The following is a 21,481-nucleotide window of genomic DNA, read 5'->3' as shown; positions in this document are numbered from 1 at the left end:
TACAAAGTAGGCCGTGAAATAACGAAATACACAACCCTCCTCCTCCTCCGCCTCCCCCCCCGCCCCACCTCTTCCCTTCCCCTCCCTTCCCTTCCTGTCAGGGCTGGGTTGGGCCTCGACAAGCGTATTTGCCTCTTCCAGGCCCCCGATTACCCAGCGGACCTCGGTGTGGCGCAAGCGCGCTGAGGCGACCGCTCAGGAAGAGGAAAATGGAATAAACAACCCCGCCGCCGCCGCCGCCGCCGGGACCAGCCAGCCGCCTGGCCGAGAGGGCCCAGCCTCCCTCCACCTTGCCTTCTCCTCAGTTTCGCTGCCTTTCTCCTTCGACCTCTCTTGGAAAGAAGCACGAGCGGCGCCCTTTCTTTCTCTCTTCACCCCCCCACTCACCCCCTGCTCGCCCGCCCACCCGCTCCCAGTTGCCGGAAACTCGGTCGGTGACAGCGGGCGGCCGTGCTCCGGCGGCTGCTCCGGCTCGCCGCCCGCTGCCTCTCTCCCCATGGTGCTGTGGCCGGCCGCGGCGGGGCCTCCCGAGGCGACCTTGCTGCCGCCCCTGCCGCCACGACGACTCCTGTAGCGGCGGCCGGCGCCATGAACAGCGGCGGGCTCCCTTGCTCCTCCCCGGTGGCGGCGGCGGCGGCGGCGGTCGTGGGGCCACCCCTTCCAGGGCCGGGGGTGTCGGCGGGAACCGGGGCGGCGGCGGCGGGGGCCGGAGTCGCTGGCGGGGTGAAGCTCAAGTTCTGCCGCTATTACGCCAAGGATAAGACGTGCTTCTATGGCGAAGAGTGCCAGTTCCTGCACGAGGAGCCCGGAGGAGCTTCCGCCGCCTGTCCCGGGCCTCCCCCGCCGGTCGCGCTCGGGGGGCTTCCGCTGGGACTCCCGCCGGGCTCCGCGGCTCCGGCCGTGGCGGTGGCGGCCTCACCTGGACATAGCGGCGGGTACCCGGCCCACGGGGCAGCGGCGTCGGTAGCGGGGCCTAAGAAGCCCCCCGACTTGGTGGGAGGAGGCGGAGGCCACGCAGGAGCGGGCGGCGGAGGCGGGGGGCTGGACGGACCCCGGCTGGCCAGTGAGTGTGGTGGGTCGAAGGAGGGGTTGGGATGGGGTGGGAGAGAAACCTTTTGCTTGGGGTGTGAGGGAGGAGACAAGGAGGGAGGAAAGGGGGCACCCTCTGGATCTCCGATCCCAGGCCGGGGACTCCACGGCCCCTTCTCCCTGGGGCGGTGTCGGGACTGCCTCCTGGGAACTGATGCTTCGGATGATGAGATGGCGGGGATGAGGGATGCCGGAGACGGTCCCCCGCCCGGTTTCTAGAGCGAGTTGATGCCTGCGAGGTTTGAAAGAAAAGGTGTTGAGCAATAGAAGGAAGAGGCGGGTGATAACGCTTCTTAGGCTCCTTCCTATAGCATGAAAACTGACAAATGTGGCAACCTCCTTAAGAGAGATAAAAAGGGGTGTGGTGGCTTTTTGTTAAGATAGTTGGTGCTACAGATGTTGGTGGTGCCTGTGTATGAGTGGGAGTTTTCAAAATAGGCCAACAGTCATGTAGACAGTGGTGGAATGTATTTTAGTTGCAAGCAGTGGCGAGAGACAAAATTTCAAGAGGGTCCAGTAAATCTTAGCTGGTTTGATAGTTCAGTGTACAAGCCCTGTGACAGGGAAGAACGATGATGGCTCTGTACTGTCCGTGTGTCATTTGTAATGTTAAAATTCTCAATTGAGCGATACATTCTTTGTACAAAAGTGGAACAGGGTACTGGTTGAGAAACCAAATTGTGAGAACTTGACTTGGCTCCTGCTATTCCTTTTTCTACCTCTCCAAATTGGGGAAAGCACCTAACACCTGCTAGAAGCTATGAAATATTCCATGGCTTTGGAGTAGTGAAATAACACTTTAGGCTGGTTGATGGGAAGAGGCAGCTAATCTGTCATCAGTATGTAAAAAAAAATTGGCAGAACATGTTGGAGATATTTTCAAGTGTGGTTTGACAACTTGTCATGCTCTTCCTTTAGGTTTCTTTGCTCTTCTCATGCCAGCTTCTAGTTGCAACTCTTTAAGAATATTCTGCTTGCTATCTCAAACATAAGAGTATGCAATGTAGCTTCCTGTCTTACTTATTTTGAAGTATTCTCTGTGGCTTTAATTCAGATTGTAACCAGAATTTGAGAATAGGGAAATTTTAGGCTTTCCCCTTCTGCCCTTTTAAAAAGTTAATATTTACAATCACGACACACATATACTGTGTATTAGGGTTGAGAAGGAAAAGGGAATGTGACGTCATGTAATGCCAGATGTTTGAAGGGATGTAACAGTTTTTTTTTTTTTAAAAAAAACAATGTTTGGTGTAGATGCTAAGATGTAAAAATGCTATTCTGGTACCTTGCGTGGTGGTGTGCTGGTCCATAGCAAAACCAACAAAGAATCTTTTGCATATATCCCCAGGGCTGCTGAACAGAAAAAGAGAAAGTATAGTATAAATATATTACATCTTCTGGTAGAATTGTCAGAGTGAAGCAGTTTTAAGGAAAGGATCTGTGAAGAGAATTGTCAGTCATTTGTAGTATTACAGTATTCTGATTGAAGGAAGTCCAGCTCTATAGCCATGCTTTGTTGGAAAATTGGTTAACCCACAGTTGTTGGTAGTTAAAACCTAAACTTTTAGGATAGTTTCACATGGATGCTTTTCCCACTACAAGCTGAGCATATAACAGTCTTGTTGCAGAGACCCATCTCTGGGTCTGATTTGACGGTGTGATACAAAGATATGGTGTAGTGCAGGGGTCTCAAACTAAATTTACCTGGGGGCCGCTGGAGGCAGAGTCTGGGTGAAGCTGGGCTGCATCAGATTTTCCACCAAGCGGAGCAAGAGCCTGAGGAAGCCGTCCAGGAGTTTCCTTAGCCCAGCTGAGGCTCTGAGGAGGAGTAGTAGCACACGAGCCATCGTCACCGGCCACGACCCCCTCCCCGGTTCTTTTTTCACTACCACCACCAACAGCAGCAGCAGGCCAAAGAAGCGGAGAAGGGAGGGAGTGCCAGCAACCGCCTAGCCGGGGAGGGGGGGTGACATAAATTACAAAAAACAACAACACAGAATCGCCTTGCCAAAGGAGAAAAGCCCCCATCGGTACCTGCGAAATTAAGCAGAATGGGCCGGGCCCCCCACAGTTGTGTACGCACGCACAGAAACAGAGGCGTTGTCTTGGGAGAGAGGCTTTTTTTTTACTCTTGACAGCAGAGGACACGTAGGCGCTTTGGGGGGCAGGCAAGGCTGGGTCCACAAACTATCATCTGGAGGGCCGCAAATGGCCCCCGGACCGCATGTTTGAGACCCCTGGTGTAGTGTAATGACCAGCTAAGATTTGCTAGGCTGCAAATCAAAACAGCATATTACTGATTGACATCTCTGTAATGATCTCAGCAGCCTTTGTTCCTCCATGATATGGTATGACAGATAATAACAGAGGTTTACCTTAGAATAGCTGCCTGGGTAGCTCACTGTGATTGGGAGTTCGATTCTACACTGTGTCCCCTGGGAGAAGAGCCAGCCTATACTCACAGATAAGCTGCCATAGTCCCAGGGTGTGCCCAGAAAAAAGGAATGGTAAACCACTTCTGTGTATATTCTACATAGAAACCTCTGGAAAGGGTCACCATAACTCAGAATTGACTTGACAGCACACAGTTATTATTATTACCTTAGTTTGTCGCATGCGTGGTTCATGTTTTAAATAACCATAGAGGCAAGAATCAACAAAACTAGCTGAGAAGGAAAAGGAAAACTCCAATTTCAAACCTCCACTGCTTTGTAGCTATATCAACTCATGGAAAAGGCTTCAAGAGTTAACCTAGAGGCAAAATCCGGAGCTGCCAACTCCTGCGACATTGCTAGAATCAGTTGTATTGGCTCTTGCCTTTCCACTGGACCATTTCAGTGATGTGGAGAGGGGGGATTTGCTGCTTGGGTAACATCCTATCCTCCATATTACTTTACCCAGGCTTCATGCTCTGGAGAGGACACTTTTCGATACAGAGCACGTTATCATAGTCTCTCGAGACTGAAGGATGCCTATGATGAGAGCAGTGTTTCCCAGCCTTGGGTCCCCAGATGTGCTTGAACTCCCAGAAATCCTGATGGCCCAGCCTAGTAGTGATGACTTCTGGTCGGTTTAGTCCAAGAACATCTGGGGAACAGATGTTAGGAAACATGGGCTTAGAACATTGTTTTCAGGATATGTCTGAACCATTTCAGACACTTGAAATTGTGCAATGAATGTTACGTTGATATTTTTGAGCTTGTCAGTAGTGGAATAGAAATTTAAAAGTGAATTGAGCTTGTTTTCATAGTTCATGTTCAAATAAATATAGGATTGCTGCTTGCTGTGATTTCAGAATATCACCATGTTGTGTGAAAAATAGCAATGTGGATGTGGCGATCCCCTCTGAAGCCCCTATTCCCTCAGGTCTTCATGAGGTTCTTGCTCTTCTTCTTTCTTCGCTGCCACTAGGTATTGCTGCCTCAATACCATTCAATCAAGGAGACACGTGTGCTTTTAAAACTTAACTCATTTATTAGATCAGGGAAGTCCATATAGGATTATTAATCAATACGTAAATCACAGGTTGCTAATCACTTGTATTTATGTCAATTCTACTTTAACTTTAAAACTCTATCAACTCTCTGTTCCATTCAGTGTTCTTACAGGCCTCTAACTCACTCTAAGTTCACTTTTAAGTTTCACACTGTCTCTCACTCACAGAATCTCCCTCTGTCTCCATACACCAGCCTTTATATCCAGCCCCCTCCCCCCTTGGCTCCACCTTTCCGTCCTCTCATTGGCTCCTACTCCACTGTTCCACTGTTCCACTGTGACGGACAGGTGAGGGCAGGGCTGTTCGCTACAGTGGATTATACCATTTATGTATCTCTAATTTCTCATTCTCTTTGCATATTACCTCTCAGGTACTCAATTGTGTGTTTGCAAACAATGTCGAGATTCAAGTTGGCATCATCATCAAATGTCTTCATGGCAGTATTCTAAAACAATAATAATCAACATGTCATCAGGTCAATTTTGATCTATAGCTACCCTTTTCAGGATTTTTAAGGCAGAGAGTACAGTACTCAGAAGTAGTTTACCATTCCCTTCGTCTGAAGGAATTCTGGGACCATTTAGCTTGCCCAAGACCACTAAGTGGGTACAAAAGGGTAGTTTATCTAACTAGAGATATGTCATGTAATACATTTGAAAGAAACATTCTGGAAAAGCTAGCTGTGTTCTGTGAAATAAACTCTGAAATCAGCAGGTAGACACTAGTGATAATCAGAAGAAACTACAAATCTATAATAGCATGCAAGTATTTTAGTTCTTTCTAGTTCACCATCAAGCAAAGAAATTAAAAATAGGTGTGGATCACTTTGGTTGTAAGATACTATTGTTGTGACCTATATTTAGAGATTAGATTCTCTGATTTCATATTATATGTTTGCCATAAGAAGTGCACCTAAGCGTAGAAACATTAATGCCTATTATCTTAAAATACTTTTTGCTATACGGTAGATGAGCATGTGTCAGGAATTACCCATGAGAACAGTTGGGCTGTTACACTCAGAACCCTAAGTATTGGTGAGAATCTACTGCCTGTAGGTGATAGCTGCTTCCATGTTATATAAATGTCCTGTGCTACATCAGTTTTTTGAAGAAGCACTAACATGTATGAAACAAATAAATGTGTGTGTTAATTCCTTAAAAAATAAGAGCAGTGGCAATTGTCTCCTTTATGTGGACTTTTTGAATCTTATTTGGGATTTCCACTCGTGTAAATGTAATTGCATAAATTGCAGTGGTGAATTGCTGCTCACATTCCTGGTCACCCGGAATACAAATGACATCTCTTTAATTAGCTGCAATTCTTCTTAGCAATTTACTCAGTTATCCTTATGCCCTTATTGAATTTAGTGTGGAAGACGAACAAGGAAGCAGTCCAGATTAACCCCTTACAGGGTTCTGACCATTCATGGTATTTCTGTCCTTTCATCCACCATGATATAGTACATTTTGTAGTCCTATGTCAAAGTGGTTGTGGTTGATCTCCTGGATAGTTACATTCAAAACAAACAAACAAAAATCTCTGAGATAGGCCAATCAGCCACCAAAAGAAAAGAAACCAATAGCAGACTTTTTGAGTTGAATTAGATGTTGCAGTGTTCAGCAATTTCATGATACATTTGTGCATTGAGTACTACATATGATCTACAATAACAATGTTACTTTTAATTCTAGATCCTAGTGTTTAGCTTATTCAGTATGTACCATTACATTCTGTGTTGAACAGATGAATCACCACGCTCATTATCTGTGTATTCATACACAAAACCCATTAATAATAATTGTCAGGATATAAATTATCTGAATTACCCTACCCTGTTTTCTGAATGTGCCACCTAAAAGGTTCTTTAACACACACTATTATACCTACTCTTAACTGTTGGTTGATTTAATTCTTATAATACAAAAAATCAACAGAGTTAGTTCTGAAATAAGAGTTCTGTTTCTTAATGACTATTTAATGGTCATTAAAGAAGTGGACTTTTCTCACAAAAGCTCACATTAAAATATAATGGTTAGTCTTTAAGGTGCCACCCTTTTCTTCTTTTGTAAAATTTGCTTTTGTTTTATTTTGTGTTTCTTGTTGATATTTAACAAGCCAAATTAAAACTTATTTTTGAGGCATTCTTTGACATTGTTGTCTTAAAGTGTAAGATCTAATGATACTTGTGTACCACATCAGTATTTTGATGATATACAGTATATTGATTTTAGTATGGAAGACAAACAAGGAAGCAGGCCAGATTAACTCTGAATGGGCTAACTAAACATACATTTCAGTAGCTTTAAAAGAGTGTGATTTTCAGTAATTTATTGATGTTATATTATTTTTACTCTGATGCAACAAGATATGTAATATACATGTTTAAGGCTGCAGTCTTTTCTATGTTTATCTGAGAGTAAGCTCCATATATGCATTAGATATTACCTTTGAGTAAATGCACATATATTTGCACTGTTACTATCTTTGTGATAGAGAGACAAGTTTGTGGATCTGTAGCTATGCAGATTAGATAACTGTGGCACGTAATTTCAATATGGTCACTTGACATACATGCAGGAGAATAGACACCCTTATTAAATTGTATAAACCTTAAATAATATAATATCTCAAATTACTCTAAATGATGGATATTGTATGTAATGGGTGACTACACTAGCTATTTTGGATTGTAGGAGCCATTGAATTTTCAAATACAAATGTTAGAGCAGGTTATTTTCAAAGTATGGATTTTGTAATCTTAATGTACATAAGGATGTTCTAAGAAGATGTGGGCAAAGAACAGCATCTGTTTGGTGATTCTGAGGAAAGGGGGATGAGCTGCAGATGATAGAATTAAAACTAGTAGGCAGATGGTAGTATTTTCAGCGTGGTTAACTACTCGAAGAGTGTAATGTTCTCTGTGGGGAGATGAGAATAAAGGTTTTGACAGGTTAAAACTGTTTATGGGTCTGATTAAACTATCTAGTTGAAAAATAATAGGACAACAATTGCAATTTGTTACAATGTTAAAGATAGCTTGAATTGGCAAAAAAAGGTAAGTTGTAATTTAAGGAAGAAATGCAAATACCAATGTGACCTGTGTGTCAGTGAAAAAGATAGAAAGTATACCTGTTTAAATGCTGTGGCATTGACTGGGTAAAGCACTGAAAAGAGTAGTATAATAAATCATCCTGCATGGATGAATATTTGGGTCAGTCCAGCTTATGCATATCTGCTTCCAGTTGTAAGAAGTTAAAAGGAACAAACGATGCTGCTCTTACATACAACTGATTTCAAGCATCTTGGGCCTTTCTTTGTACAGGTTTGGGAACAATGTTGTGATCTAATTGTTTTCACATTTCTGTCATTTTTCACCTGGAACTGTTGTCTTGAGAACCACTGGGGCTATGAGAGAAGTTCCTCTTTTTGATATAAACTGAATAGAAGCACAGGGATAAAAAATATGGACATCACTAATATGTGGTGCACTGTGAACTGTTTGCTTCAATACAGTAATGTCTCATTTAACAAACTATCACAAATTATTTTCAGAAATTATTCTGTGCTGTCAAGTTGACTTATGGGAACCTTTTTCAGGGGTTTCCAGGTACCCTGTTTCCCCAAAAATAAGACAAGGTCTTATATTAATTTTTCCTCCAAAAATGCATTAGGCTTTTTTTTTAGGGGATGTTTTATTTTTTTCATGTACAACAATCTACATTTATTCAAATACAGTCATGTCTTCTGTTTGCTGCACAATGTTGGAGGGTGGGGTTTCACTTAACTAGGGCTTATTTTTGGGGTAGGGCTTATAGCAAGCATCCTGAAAAATCCTACTAGGGCTTACTTTTAGGTTAGGTCTTATTTTCAGGGAAACAGGGTTTATGGTACACAGAAGTGGTTTATTGTCCCTTTTCTGAGAGTCTCTGGGACCATATCTATTGCTCAAGGCTACACAGACTGGCTCTTTTCCCAGGAGGCACCGTGGGGATCGAACTCCCAGTCTCTAGCTGCAGCCAGATACTTAGCTCACTGAGCTATCCAGCCAAAGAGTTTTCAGAAATTCGATAGAAACATATCTATGCAGTGATTGTTATGGATTTTAGATACCACGAAATTAGTTTTCTCAATACATTTTAGACACTTCATCATCAGAAGATTACTTGTATGAGTATCAGCATGTATGCATCTGTATTACATGTATGTATCTCCTCAGATGTAAATCTCAGTGAGTTTAGTGGTACTTCCTTGTGGTAAATGTGTGTAGGATAGCATACTGGGAAGAGACTCAGGCAGTAGAGAGTTAAAACAGGCTTTAAAAAGTTTAAATAAGCTATTCCAAATGGCCTCTCATTTCTGGGACTTTTTTAAAAAAAAAGTTAGATAATGTTTTGAATCTGATTATAAAGAATGCCTTTAAGCAATTTTTAAAATTATGCTTTTAATCTACTTTTCATAATTTGAGTCCATTACAAATCACTCTGGGGAGAAACCCTATTTGGCATTAAAGCAACCTTGATGGTTTTAAGTTTAATATTTCTGCAAAATGTCACCTATTAGTATTATTGTTAGGAATGAATTTGTTTTATCTTAAAATGTTTCACAAAGTGTTAAAATGTAAAATGTTTAATTTCATAACGAAAACCTCTTTTATCTTCTGTTGGTGGGTTTTGGTGACCCAGAACCTAATCATACAGTAATCTAAAGAAGACTGTGTCAGTTGTGTTATTAGCCGTTTTCTGTAAGAGACAGAGTAGGATATTTTAAAAGGCAGAATAATGGTAAAAAATTAAAAAGAAGATTCCATATTGTAAATTGACACTGAATAGCTTGGTGAGTACAATACCTGCTAGTTCCTGGGAGTTCAGTTCTCCATTATGCCTTTCGGGAGAAGAATGAATCTGTATAGAGCAAGCTACATTGCTCCAGAGTGTTATCAGTAGAAGGGAATGGTAAGCCACTTCCGAGTACTGTATATTATACCTAGAAAACCCCGAGAAAGGGTTCCCATAACTTAGATTTGTTTCAGAGACAAATTGATGGCACGTTAGAATTAGACATGTGTCCCAGCTTTGTGACATCTCAAAGCCACTAGCTTCATGCCTCTTTGGAGTAAGCTTTAGTACAGTGTTCCAAGAGGTTGCTGACCCAGTGTGTTGCGGCATAAACAAAATGCCTTGGACATAACATATTTATTACAGTGTTAGCTTGAGTGGACTTCAGATGAATGGAGCATTACGAAGTGTGCTCTATATGCAGTTAACAAAGTCAACTATAGTCCACAGAAGCTCAAACTGTCATAAATCTATTAGCTTCTAGAAGCCATAGGATGCTTTGTGATAATGCCTTTTATTAGCGAAGAACAAAGCTCTTGGAATTTGGAGGAAGCTAGCTTTTCTTTTAAGGAAGATTAATTAATTTTTCAAAGTCACTTGTACCTATTCTGTTTAATTTATAGTACTTTTTAATCTTTGCCATCATTAACACCTGTTTCAGTGACAAAAGCTCAAAGACTTCCTTGGTGACTCCCCACAATGATAGAATTGTTTCTCTCACCTGGTGTCCGTGCACTTTCTAGGCAGTAGATTTTAACAAGTGGAGGAGCAGTAGGGAACTATATAAAATTACTACCTTTTACATCATACTCTTAATTTGCAGTATGTATAAGCATGCTATATGCGTCAGTCTTTCAGGATTGGGTGGTGTAGATAATAGTTTGTATTTAGAACATTTTGTCTTCATGTTGTGATTAATTGGTTTAAGATGTCTAAACTAACACACATTTTATACAGATGAAATGATCATAATTTAAGACAAAAGGCAGTAAATTGTGTCAGCCTTTAAAGCATTTTAAGTATGAGTAATAAAGGGAATACTGTATTCTTGTCTGTGATATTACAGTACTGATGAATTAAGGCCATAAGATGTAGCACTCTTGGTTGATACATTGAGTAACATAAGCAGTTCTCTTTGATACAAACATATGGTTGGGGTTTCTAGCCAGAAATAGGTCAGCCATAAGCTCTACATAGCCTATACTATTTCTACTAAAGTAAAAGCAATTTCCTCTAGATACATGTGCTGTACTACTTATAAACCAGACTTTGAACTGTCATGCTCAGAAACAAGGTTTTGTTCAATATTTGTTTATTTTTTATTTAGCTTGTAAACTTGGTGTTCTAACAATGTTAAGTCGCTAAAATGTGAAATTGTGTTTTTAAAGAGACACAAGTTTTCAGTGTACTTTCATTGCATTAAATAACATAAGTCTTTTAATGAAATCATAGAAACAATGTGCAATTCAATCATTGTACACGACTGAATATATATATATACTTTTAAAAAGACTTTCAGACCTAATCTAAATTAGAAGCGCTGGAGCAAATAATGGCTGAAATCATCTTGGTGTAACTTTTTATTCTACAATACAAATGATGGTATTAACTGGTGCCAGAAATCTTTAATTGAATTGAATTTAAAACATCCTACCATCCTCTTAAGACCCCAAGGTTCCCTAGGGATCCCTTTCATCCTGGGGAAGCCTTTGGAAGCCTTAGAATGGGGGGAGGGGCAGCCTTTAATGGTGGAAAATCACTGTCAAATTGCCAGAGCCATTTCCAATCCTGTGGTAGCAGTGTCCATGTCAATTTTTTAATATTAAAAACTCCCCACCCTTATTCCAAGGCTCCCAAAGACCACTTGGGGCAAAAAGGATCCCTGGAGAGCCTGGGAAGCTAGAGTGGGGTGAGAGGAAGCTTTGAAATCAATTCAGTGGAGTCTCAATTGTGGGGTTCCACAGGGGTCGATTATCTCCCCAATGCTGTTTAACATCTACATGAGGCCGCTGGGAGGGGTCATTCGGGGGTGTGGAGCTCGGTGTCATCAGTACGCTGATGATACTCAGCTGTACATCTCCTTTCCACCTACCGCAGGAGATGCCATTTTGCGCCTTCAGCGCTGCCTGGAGACCGTACTGAAATGGATGCAGGAGAACGGGCTGAGGCTGAACCCGGACAAGACGGAGGTGCTGAGGGTGGGTGTCCCCACAGTGAGGGGTCTGGGAAACTCCCTCTCCTTTGGAGGGGTGACCCTCCCTGCCAAGGATGGGGTCCGCAGCTTGGGGATCCATCTGGACCCGGCGCTCACCATGGAATCCCAGGTGGCGTCTGTGGTCCGAACCGCCTTTTTCCACCTCAGGCGGATAGCCCAGCTGCGGTCCTATCTTGATGTGGGGGCCCTCACTACCTTAATACATGCGCTTGTAATCTCAAGATTAGACCACTGTAATGCGCTCTACGTGGGGCTGCCTTTGAGGCTGCTGCGGAAACTACAGGTGGTGCAGAATGCTGCAGCCAGACTTATCAGTGGCGTGAAAAAATACCAACATATTTCTCCCACTCTGGCCGCACTGCATTGGCTGCCCATCCGTTTCCGCATCGACTTCAAAGTGTTGATGCTTTCGTATAAAGCCCTAAACGGCTTAGGGCCTCGATACTTGGCGGAACGCCTTCTTCCACCAAGTTCTACCCGTGTCACTCGCGCGAGTCAGGAGGTGAGGCTGAGGAGCCTAACGCCGAGGGAGGCCCGGAAAGAAAAGACAAGAAATCGGGCCTTCTCGGCGGTGGCTCCTCGCCTCTGGAATAACCTTCCCCCTGACATTCGCGCTGCTCCCTTGCTGGGTATTTTAAAAAAACAATTAAAAACACTGATGTTCCGGCAGGCCTTCCCCACAGCCAATCCCTGACCTTCTCCATGTTTCCTTTGCCCTAGTCTCTGTTTCACTTCGTTCTTGCTCTTCCCTTAAAATTGTTTTAATTTTATTGTAATTGTTGATGTTGTAAGCCGCCTAGAGTGGTCCTATGTGATTCAGATAGGCGGGATATAAATTAATTAAATAAATAAATAATAATAAATCAGTTAAAAAATTTTGTTGCCTGATGGTGACATCAAGTGAAATGCATGATAGAAAGTTGGACCAATAGGATTTCAGCCAGTATTTAAAGTGCCCCACTTAACTAGAAACAAAGCAACATTAAAAATCAAGTAAGCCATCCATGCAATAGGTTATTAGGTTTTTTGGGGCTCTGTGGCCATTCCTGTATGTGAATAGATTAGGAGCAGACTTTGCATGAATTCTCTTTTGCTTCCTTCTGACACACAGAAGGTACTGTTTTAACTAGGGGTAGCCTGTGAGTTTCAGAGCACATGTTGTCCTCCAAAAAGCAATCTTGTAGCATTCAGATCTGACTGAAGGCATCTGAACAGACTCTAGTATTTTTCTTCTGTTTATAACTTTTACTGTGCTCCCCCACCCCCACATCTAGGACAGAATTCATCTCCCTCTCTTTTTCTCTTCCAAGCCCATCTGAAACAGTGACTTAGCTTTTATCTTCATTAGCAAGTGTTTCTCAGACCCTCTTACCTTTTCAGAACTTTCTTGCTAGCGCTTAACCATTTATTTTCACTTAACCATGATGATAGCTAAAATGAACATTTCTACTTTCTTTCAATATACAGTGCCATGAAAAACACATTGCTGTTAGAGCCCTTAAAAGCATTTCAAGTTTCTTGCTTAATTTCATATGGGCTGTCATTGACCAGTTTCTCTATGTATGGTTTCCCTCCTGAAGGCTTCACTTGCCCATTCAACTCCTATTCCCCACTGCCAGCTCTGTCTTTTCTAGGGAGCAGATTCCAGCCAGTTAAACCCAGCTCTTTACCAGTAAGCCGAAATACGTGATTTAGAGCCCAAAAGTTTGCACGTGTGTGCTCCTCTACATTTTCAAGTCTATAAGCTACAGCTTCCTTTGAGATTGGGGAAGTGGGGGAAATACCAATGTCAAGGCACTCTGTTCCTCACACAGTTAGTGTTGTTTGAGGGGAATAATATTGCTGTGCTGTTTGTCCCTGCCCTTTCTATGTTACTGTTACCCAAGGTGATTGTCTTCCCTAAACCTGGAGAGCCTATATGCATGGAGCAAACTCACTCTTCAGACTCCCTTGGCACATGGATAGCAGGAGCCTGCAAGGGGATGCATGAATAGGACCAACAAGTACCTCTCTCCTGTAATCATAACGAATGCCTGAATAGAGAGAAAGTGTGGCGCTATGCTAAGCAAAGTTCAGCATGGTGTTTATTGTGTATGTGGCATTGAATTTCTTGGTGGGACAAGGACAGCTTGCCTTTATGTTGTGTCCAGAACTACTGCTCACTGCAATTCAGCCATGCTGATAATCTTTCTGTAGCATATTACAGAAATGTATGTTTAGATAAACAGGTGTAAAATTGTGACTTGTGTGGTATCAATAGGAAAGGGTTTGCAAAGCCCATATTTTTTAACATTATTTTCACTTTTTGTTCTAGTTCCAGGTATAGATGGAGGTGCCCTGGCTGAAGCTAGTCTTACAGATTCCTACTTCAGCACAAGCTTCATTGGAGTTAATGGGTTTGGAAGTCCTGCCGAAACAAAGTATCCTATGATGCAGGTAATGCTCCATCTGGTAATCAGCTACGTTAAAGTACACTGAGGCTTAGAAATATTTCTGCAACAAATCAGTTTCTTTTTAATACTTTCAATTAATTTTGAATCTCTCTGGGCCAATCTGTTTATTGCTTTACATAGGGCAGTAATACATATATTCTCAGTCATTGCAGTAGAGATAGCTTGATGGCAACTTTGACAAATCCAGGAGCCAGCATGTGGCTCACTTAAAACCTTACTACCACTCAGTTCCTCAAATTTGGCAGCAAATTAGAGAAAATAATGAAAACTAGCTGGAATTGTTTTTTTTTTACAAAGATTTTCTTGGTTTGTTGCTGAATTTCCCTTAAAACAAGTAGGAAATATTGTGTTGCTGTTGGCTTGCAGTGGTCTCATTGGTGGAGAAAAGGCTGGGGGCTGGAAAAAGTGGCCTGAGGACTTCCATCTGGGTGATGAGCAATGTGTCACTCAAGTTTTGCAGTAAGGACTTCTGATGATAAAGTTCAGCTGCAGCCTTTGGAATTGGGCACAAAATGTAAATTTCACACTGCCTCTTCATGTATTGTTCCTTTCTCATCTATTCTCTAAATATGCTTAGATTAGGATAACACATTTTCTATTTCCATGTCTCTTATTCTACATATAGGACAGTCAGGAAGAGCCCATGTTTGTTTGGAAACACACAGTGTAGCTCTTGCCTTCTGCTTGTATTCCAGAGGAGGGAGAAGGTTGCCCAGGGAGGGACCTCAAACTGACCATTTGCTTTTGATCTCTTTGTACACTGAAATTAGAAGAGTTGTGGGCTGTAAGTTAAAAGTATTGAAAACTTGTGCTTTTGTTTTGAAAGAGATGTGAAGCTTGGGAGTGCTTTTAGGTAGGGGAAGATGGATGCCACTTCAGTTAATGATTTATTTTAACTTCAAGAGGTTATGAGGAACAGGTTTTACAGCTTCCATTTCTGGTATCTTTTTAGGTTTTGACTTGATGTACTGTAGTTATCTCCCTCTCTCTTCTAATCAATTGCTGTTAATCACAAATGACGTTTAATGTAAATGTACTAATCTCTTCTGGAGTACTTCATAGTTCCTTCTTCACCAGCACTTACCAGATTCATTTAGATGTGGGTCAACGATATCATTTAATGTATGTCTCTGTGTGTATATCCCAGCCCATACATGCTCTCTGTACTTGCAACCGTCAACATTGTGGTTTTTTATTAAAAACATAGAATCACAAAATAATTGAGTTGGGAGGGGCCTCTAAGGCTACCGAGTCCAACTCCCTGGTCAAGGTAGGAATCCAAATCAAAACGGATCTGACAGGTGGTTATACAATTTTTTTCTTGAATGCTTCCAGCGCTGGAGCACTCCCCATCTCCCAATGTAATTGATTCTGTTGTTGTACTGCTTTAACAGTTAAGAAGTTTTTCCTGATATTCAGACTAAATCTGGCTTCTTGTAGCTTTAGCCCACTGTTAGGTGTCCTGCATTCTGGAGTGATTGATGACAGATCCTTCCCCTCCTGTGTATGACTACCTTTCAAGTATGCTTTATAATTATATAGCCTGTATATTACATGCTATGTAATTATAAAGAGTGTCTTCTCTATGGTGGTACTTAAAAAGTGTGCTTGGTGCCTTATTTACATTTTTTTCAACACCAGGCTAAGACATCTATTTCTCCCAGAATTTTAATCTGTATATCCCCCAAGCTGCAAGAGTAACTGAAATTTCTCTTTTATGAGCTAGTATCCTATTGCTGGTCTCGAAGTAACAGATCTACTGAACTGACCAATGAATGGTTAGTCAGCATTCATTGATATCCCACTGAGTCAACGGGACTGCTCTAGCTGAGATTAGTAATAGGCTACTGGGCATGATAGCTTCTAGGTACATTACATTTACTGTATGGTATGGTATCAAAAATTTTAAGTACTGTATCATTTATATTGTAAACTATACACGGCAATATACTGGCTTTTTAAAAGTGTTTGATACAATTAATACATATTTAGTTATTGGTCGTCTTCAGTCAAAAGGTTACCTTACTCAAAAGGCTATCTTACTCAAGCTCTCATAAGTGCCCTTGTTCACCAAGATTGGCCCCATTTTCTGACCCCTGATGAATCATCATCTTTCATCTGACCTTATTTCTGCCTGGGAGAGTGCCTTAATATTTCGTGAGGTAGAATATGTGCACATTTTGCTTTGATTTGAGAATCAGCATATAACAGGTATGCTATAAATTATTAAAAATAAGGTACCCAATTTTAGGTAATTTAAAAACTACCCTTCCACCAAAATGTATTCCAGTATAGTATACATAAACCTAAAGTATTCAAAACTTCCAATAAAAAAGAACAAGTGATACCCATCATACTAGCAATAAAGACTGAGAGACAACAAACAATGACAAAATACTCAGTACAATAATGGGGCCTGGGGCTCAAGAGGCCAAACTTCTAGGAGCCTTCTGATTCACGGAGATGATGACATCACCTCCCACACTACTCAAATTTACTTTTTCCCACTGAGCTTCACTGAAATCCACACAATTGTCAGGATGATTTTTTGAGGAAAAACATTGGTATGCATTAATTACGTTGCAATGTCAAGTATTTCTGAGCAGCTTGGTCCTGAACAGGCAATTAATGCTATTTAGTGTTAAAAAAGAGCTGATCCTTTGGTTTCTTTCTAATTTGGATCAACGTAACTGTCTGCAGTTTTAGACTCTCTGCTGAAAATGGCTGTGGGGATTGCCATGGTGAGGAACTACACTTTAAAACTTGCCACTACACCACTGACAATGTTAAAATTAGTAATGATACAGTCAGTGAACATACATGGTGAAATAAAATGTATTGATCTGGGGCCAAAGACTTTGCAGTGTTGATTTTAATTTTAATTCTTCCAGCAGAGACATTACCAGAGAAATGGTATGTTTTGGGCATATAAATAATGTACTTCTCCCACTGAACCCTACTCAGAAAAAGGTTGTATCTGAAGCTCTTAATGAACGACACACTGTAATGGGAGAAAATACTTCTTGAAGAAAGTATTTGAAGAAGGTACTTGAAGAAAATGCCATCCATCAGAGGCAAGCATCCTTACTAACAGACAAGACTTGGTGTAATATGGCCCTACCTAGCTGGAGCTAAAAGAATCCTAGCAACCAAATTCTGCAGTAATTAAAGCTTTTGAATCATCTCCAAGGGAAATCCTAGATATAAAGTATTATAGTAATCCAACTAAAGTTACTGACCAACTTTAGCAAGGCTATCTCTGTTTAGGAGCAATGACAGCTGGTTAACTTTCTGAAAGTGTTAAAAAGTACTCCTCATAGATCAGTTGGGGTTCAAATAACCATGACATCTAAAATTCTAAAGAGTTGTAGGTTTTTCAGGCTGTTTGGCCGTGTTCTGAAGGTTTTTGTTCCTGACGTTTCACCAGTCTCTGTGGCCGGCATCTTCATAGGACAGGAGTTAGAACTCTGTCTATGTTCATAGTAGGTGTGCTTTTCTGCTTTGGAGTGTTTCCAGTCTCCGGGTCTGTCTGACCATTTCCTCCCTGTAGAGGTGTTCAATGTATTCTCAAAGGCTTTCACAGCTGGGCCCCAATGGTTGTTTTAGGTTTTTTGGGCTGTTTGGCCGTGTTCTGGAGGTTTTTTCTTCCTAACTTTTTGCCAGTCTCTGTGGCTGGCATCTTCAGAAGACAGGAGTTAGAACTCTGTCTGTGTTCTAACTCCTGTCCTTTGAAGATGCTGGCCACAGAGACTGGTGAAACGTTAGGAAGAAAAACCTCCAGAACACGGCAAACAACCCGAAAAACCTACAGCCACCATCGGATCCCGGCTGTGAAAGCCTTCGAGAATACAAATTCTAAAGAGATTTTCTGGGTATTTTTCAACATTTATGCCATTCTCTTATCAAGCCTAACACTTAAAAGAAAAAAAGGAATGCAACGTAGTGGGAAAGTAAAGAAGTGGCAACTTCTTGATCACTGTAATAAGTAATGACAGTGGATTATTTTTCAAACATTGTAAAATGTAAGGAGAAGGATGTTTTGTAAAAGTAACTTTCCCATTACTGATCAATCGGATGTATTTTTTTAACCTGTAAGGTAACCTGCTGAAGACTAAAGACAAATTATACATTAAAGTAGCTTCCCAAACTGACAAGTGGGACAAGTGTCCTTGCTACACTTTAAAAATAATCTGCACCACAATCAGTTGAATTTTACATTATTTGAAAATTGTGCAGATTAACTGATTTCACAAATGGCTTATTTTTATAGCTGCACATAGATCTTTGCCCTTCCCCCAAGTCTCCCCTCCTACCACTAGAAATTCTAATGATTAAGAATTGTATCAGGCATTTGAAGATCTGTTACCTGAATGGAAAAGTACAGAAATTAGTTTTTTTTCCTTTTTAAAAGAGAACCAAAATGGTGTGCCGGTGTAGAATTCCAGAATAAAGAGAGCTTGCACAAGACTTGTTGTTTTGAGGGGGAAGCAATCAGGACTTATATTTTGTAGTGCATCACTGGTCAGGCAGAATTGTCATACTACATTCTGAAAGTCCGTAAGAGACAATAGAGTTTCTGAGGTAACGATAATTCTTGTATTTTGCCCCTAAGACCTGAGTAGTAATCATTTGTTCATGCTTTATCACATTGAGTCTGAAATCTAAACAGGCCATTATGACCTATTTGGAGCTATAGCAACAGTGTGTTGCATCCTGGATCAAAGAAATTCAGAAGGATGAACATGCAACTGAATGATGTCTGTATGGAAGTTAAGAAAAGGGTTTGTTTGTTTTTTACTCTTTCTTTGAACAGTTTTGTTCTAGCTTATGTGAATACTACTATGATTATGGAAAAGTTTTATACTTAAGATTCACAGTACCATATAGTTAAAATTTCTTCTTAAAGCCCAGATCTGCTTTCACTGACACCTTTGACCCTATACATCTCGCTGTTTAACCCACTATGAAAGAGTTCGGTGTAAAAAAATGGCACACGTCCTTACCAGTATACTTGGCATCTTCTCATATCAGCTGTCCCAATTTTTTTTCCAGACTTGGCCCATATAATGGTTTCAGGAAATTGTAGGGTACATTTTCACCTACTAATTATAATGGGTTATTGAGTTTTTCTCTGAGGGTACTCTGTCATAATATCTAGAGAGCTCTTCATATGAACACAATCCCAGTATGTTTATACACTTTGTTATAGATTGGTGTTATATAATCTTTATTCCTCATTCCTGCTTGCAAATATTTAATTTAAGAGTAATGTTCTATTCAGGCTTCTTGATGTATCTTGGAGAGGTCAACTATAAATTGAAATTTTATTTTATTTTTCTATTTAAAAGAAATATGCAGCAAAATGCAGCAAATGGAGTACTGAAAAATGGTAGAAAATGTAAGGTTTCAGTTTAATCTTGTTCTTATTTCCTTTTATTTAATTTTTAAAAAAATCTTCGATAATGATTTTTTTTCTTGTAACTGTACAGTTTTTGCATCCCTTAAGGAGCCCCAGAGATGTAGAAGAATTTCACTAATTATTGGAATATGAGTGGGATTGTGAACATCTGTTAAAAGAAGAGTGCTATTAAGCTAGATCAGAAAGAGAAGAGGAACCCATTAACATTTGTGGAGAATGCTTTTTTGGGGTTAGAAGCCCAGTGTGGCATGCTGGATAGAATGAAAGACTAGGATTTAGGAGGGTTGGATGCCCAGTGCGGCATGCTGGATAGAATGAAAGTCTAGGATTCAGGAGGGTTGGATGCCCAGTGCAGCGTGCTGGATAGAATGAAAGACTAGGATTCAGGAGGGTTGGATGCCCAGTGCAGCGTGCTGGATAGAATGAAAGACTAGGATTCAGGAGGGTTGGATGCCCAGTGTGGCATGCTGGATAGGATGAAAGACTAGGATTCAGGAGGGTTGGATGCCCAGTGCGGCGTGCTGGATAGAATGAAAGACTAGGATTCAGGAGGGTTGGATGCCCAGTGTGGCATGCTGGATAGAATGAAAGACTAGGATTCAGGAGGCCTGGGTTCAAATCCCAGCTCAATCATGAAAGCTCACTGGAGGTGTGAAACTGGCAAATCCACTCCTTACATAAAACGCTTGTCTTGAAAGCCCTGTTAGGCTTTATGCCCTACTGGCACATTTCCCCCTATGTCTACTAGAGGGTAAAAGGGTTTTATGGTTGAAGCTAGAGATGGGTATGAAATACTTTGAACCTTTTTTTCATAAGTTGTCTGCGTAGCAGCACAGCTGCCACATGTTCCTTTTCCCTACTCCCCCCCCCCCCACTGGCACCTTCACTCACCAGCCAGCACACAATGCTCCATCCCTCTCCATCACACAATCTTCCAGTCTGGGTAGGAGCCTGGACTTTTCTGCCCGCCCCAGCGGCTGGCCATTCACATAAGGAAGCGGGGCAGGAATACCTGCAGCGCTGTGTTTGAGTGATCTTTTATATTGGAGAGGGGAAAGCTAGGCATACTAGAGGCACGGTATGGGTAGAGGAGAAAAGACTTTTAATGTCCAAAGCCCTGACAGCTCTTTACACGAGAAAAGATTTCAGACCAACCCTAGAAGCCGGTCTAAATTATTCCTCCCTCCCCCATTGTTTGCATGGTGGGGCTAGGAGGGTTGGGTGAGTAGGACAGGGAGAGAGATTGGTCAATGATACTCTTCATTCACTTCTGCCTTTCCAGCAGGAGCCTGCCAATGCTTCGCCAATGCATTGCAACCTACTGTTACGATTTTCCTGTAAATGCTTCAGCCCAATGTTTCAGCCTTTTGTTTGTGTTGTCAATTGCTATGTCCTTGAAAATGTAGATGATTAATATCACTTTGTAACAAGTATTTATCAATCCATTTTCAGTTTATAGACACATGGAATAATACCAGTGATCCCTTTGGCATTGTTGATCATGCAATTTGTTTCCCACTTTCTGCAGCGGATGACAAATAGCAGCAGTTCCCCTAGCCTTCTCAATGACAGTGCCAAGCCGTATGCAGGCCATGGTAAGAAGTTTTCAAAATTTAAGTTAAGTTAATGTATGGGCACCCTTCTTGCCTTCACATTAAATCATTAATCTGTTTACACTTTGCTCAAATCCTGACTTTACTTGCATTTACATTTACAAAATTTATATCCATCACTGAAAATGCTTTCACTTATGTTTTAAAAGGTGTTCATATGGAGCCTTTCTGTTTTCATTTTGCTTCCATTCTGTGGGTTAGTTTGCAAGGTCTAGAATATTAAGGAAATGAAAGACTAAGGTTGTTAAGAAAAGTCTAGAATTCAGGTGCAGCTGATGGCACAGGTATGCCTTGGGTATATGTAGAAGCACAAACAGAGGTAGTTGTGAAGATGGTGTGCTTATTTTCAATTTAATATTTG

The 21,481-nt window shown here is 41.3% G+C and overlaps 1 protein-coding gene across 11 annotated transcripts in view; it reads left to right on the top strand.

The window, feature by feature from the left end:
* The first annotated feature begins 451 nt into the window (after nt 1-451).
* The window catches only part of PAN3 (poly(A) specific ribonuclease subunit PAN3), an 88,608-nt gene continuing 67,578 nt past the window's right edge, over nt 452-21,481 (top strand). For 6 of the 11 annotated variants that reach the window (XR_013543359.1, XR_013543361.1, XR_013543362.1 and 3 more), the window contains exons 1-3: nt 452-1,072; nt 13,950-14,071; nt 21,036-21,102. Coding sequence is in view for 7 of the 11 variants with exons in the window: in XM_072993744.2 (XP_072849845.2) it covers nt 589-1,072; nt 13,950-14,071; nt 21,036-21,102 (673 nt within the window). In the remaining 4 variants the exon portion in view is untranslated. The remainder of the gene's footprint in view (nt 1,073-13,949; nt 14,072-21,035; nt 21,103-21,481) is intronic. The other 5 variants (XR_013543360.1, XM_072993745.2, XM_020788560.3 and 2 more) reach the window with 3 other exon arrangements.

This window comes from Pogona vitticeps, chromosome 3, assembly GCF_051106095.1.
Source record: "Pogona vitticeps strain Pit_001003342236 chromosome 3, PviZW2.1, whole genome shotgun sequence".
NCBI classification, from domain to species: Eukaryota; Metazoa; Chordata; class Lepidosauria; order Squamata; family Agamidae; genus Pogona; species Pogona vitticeps.
The sequence above is the reverse complement of the archived record's forward strand: the minus strand, read 5'-3'. Positions and strand labels throughout refer to the sequence as shown.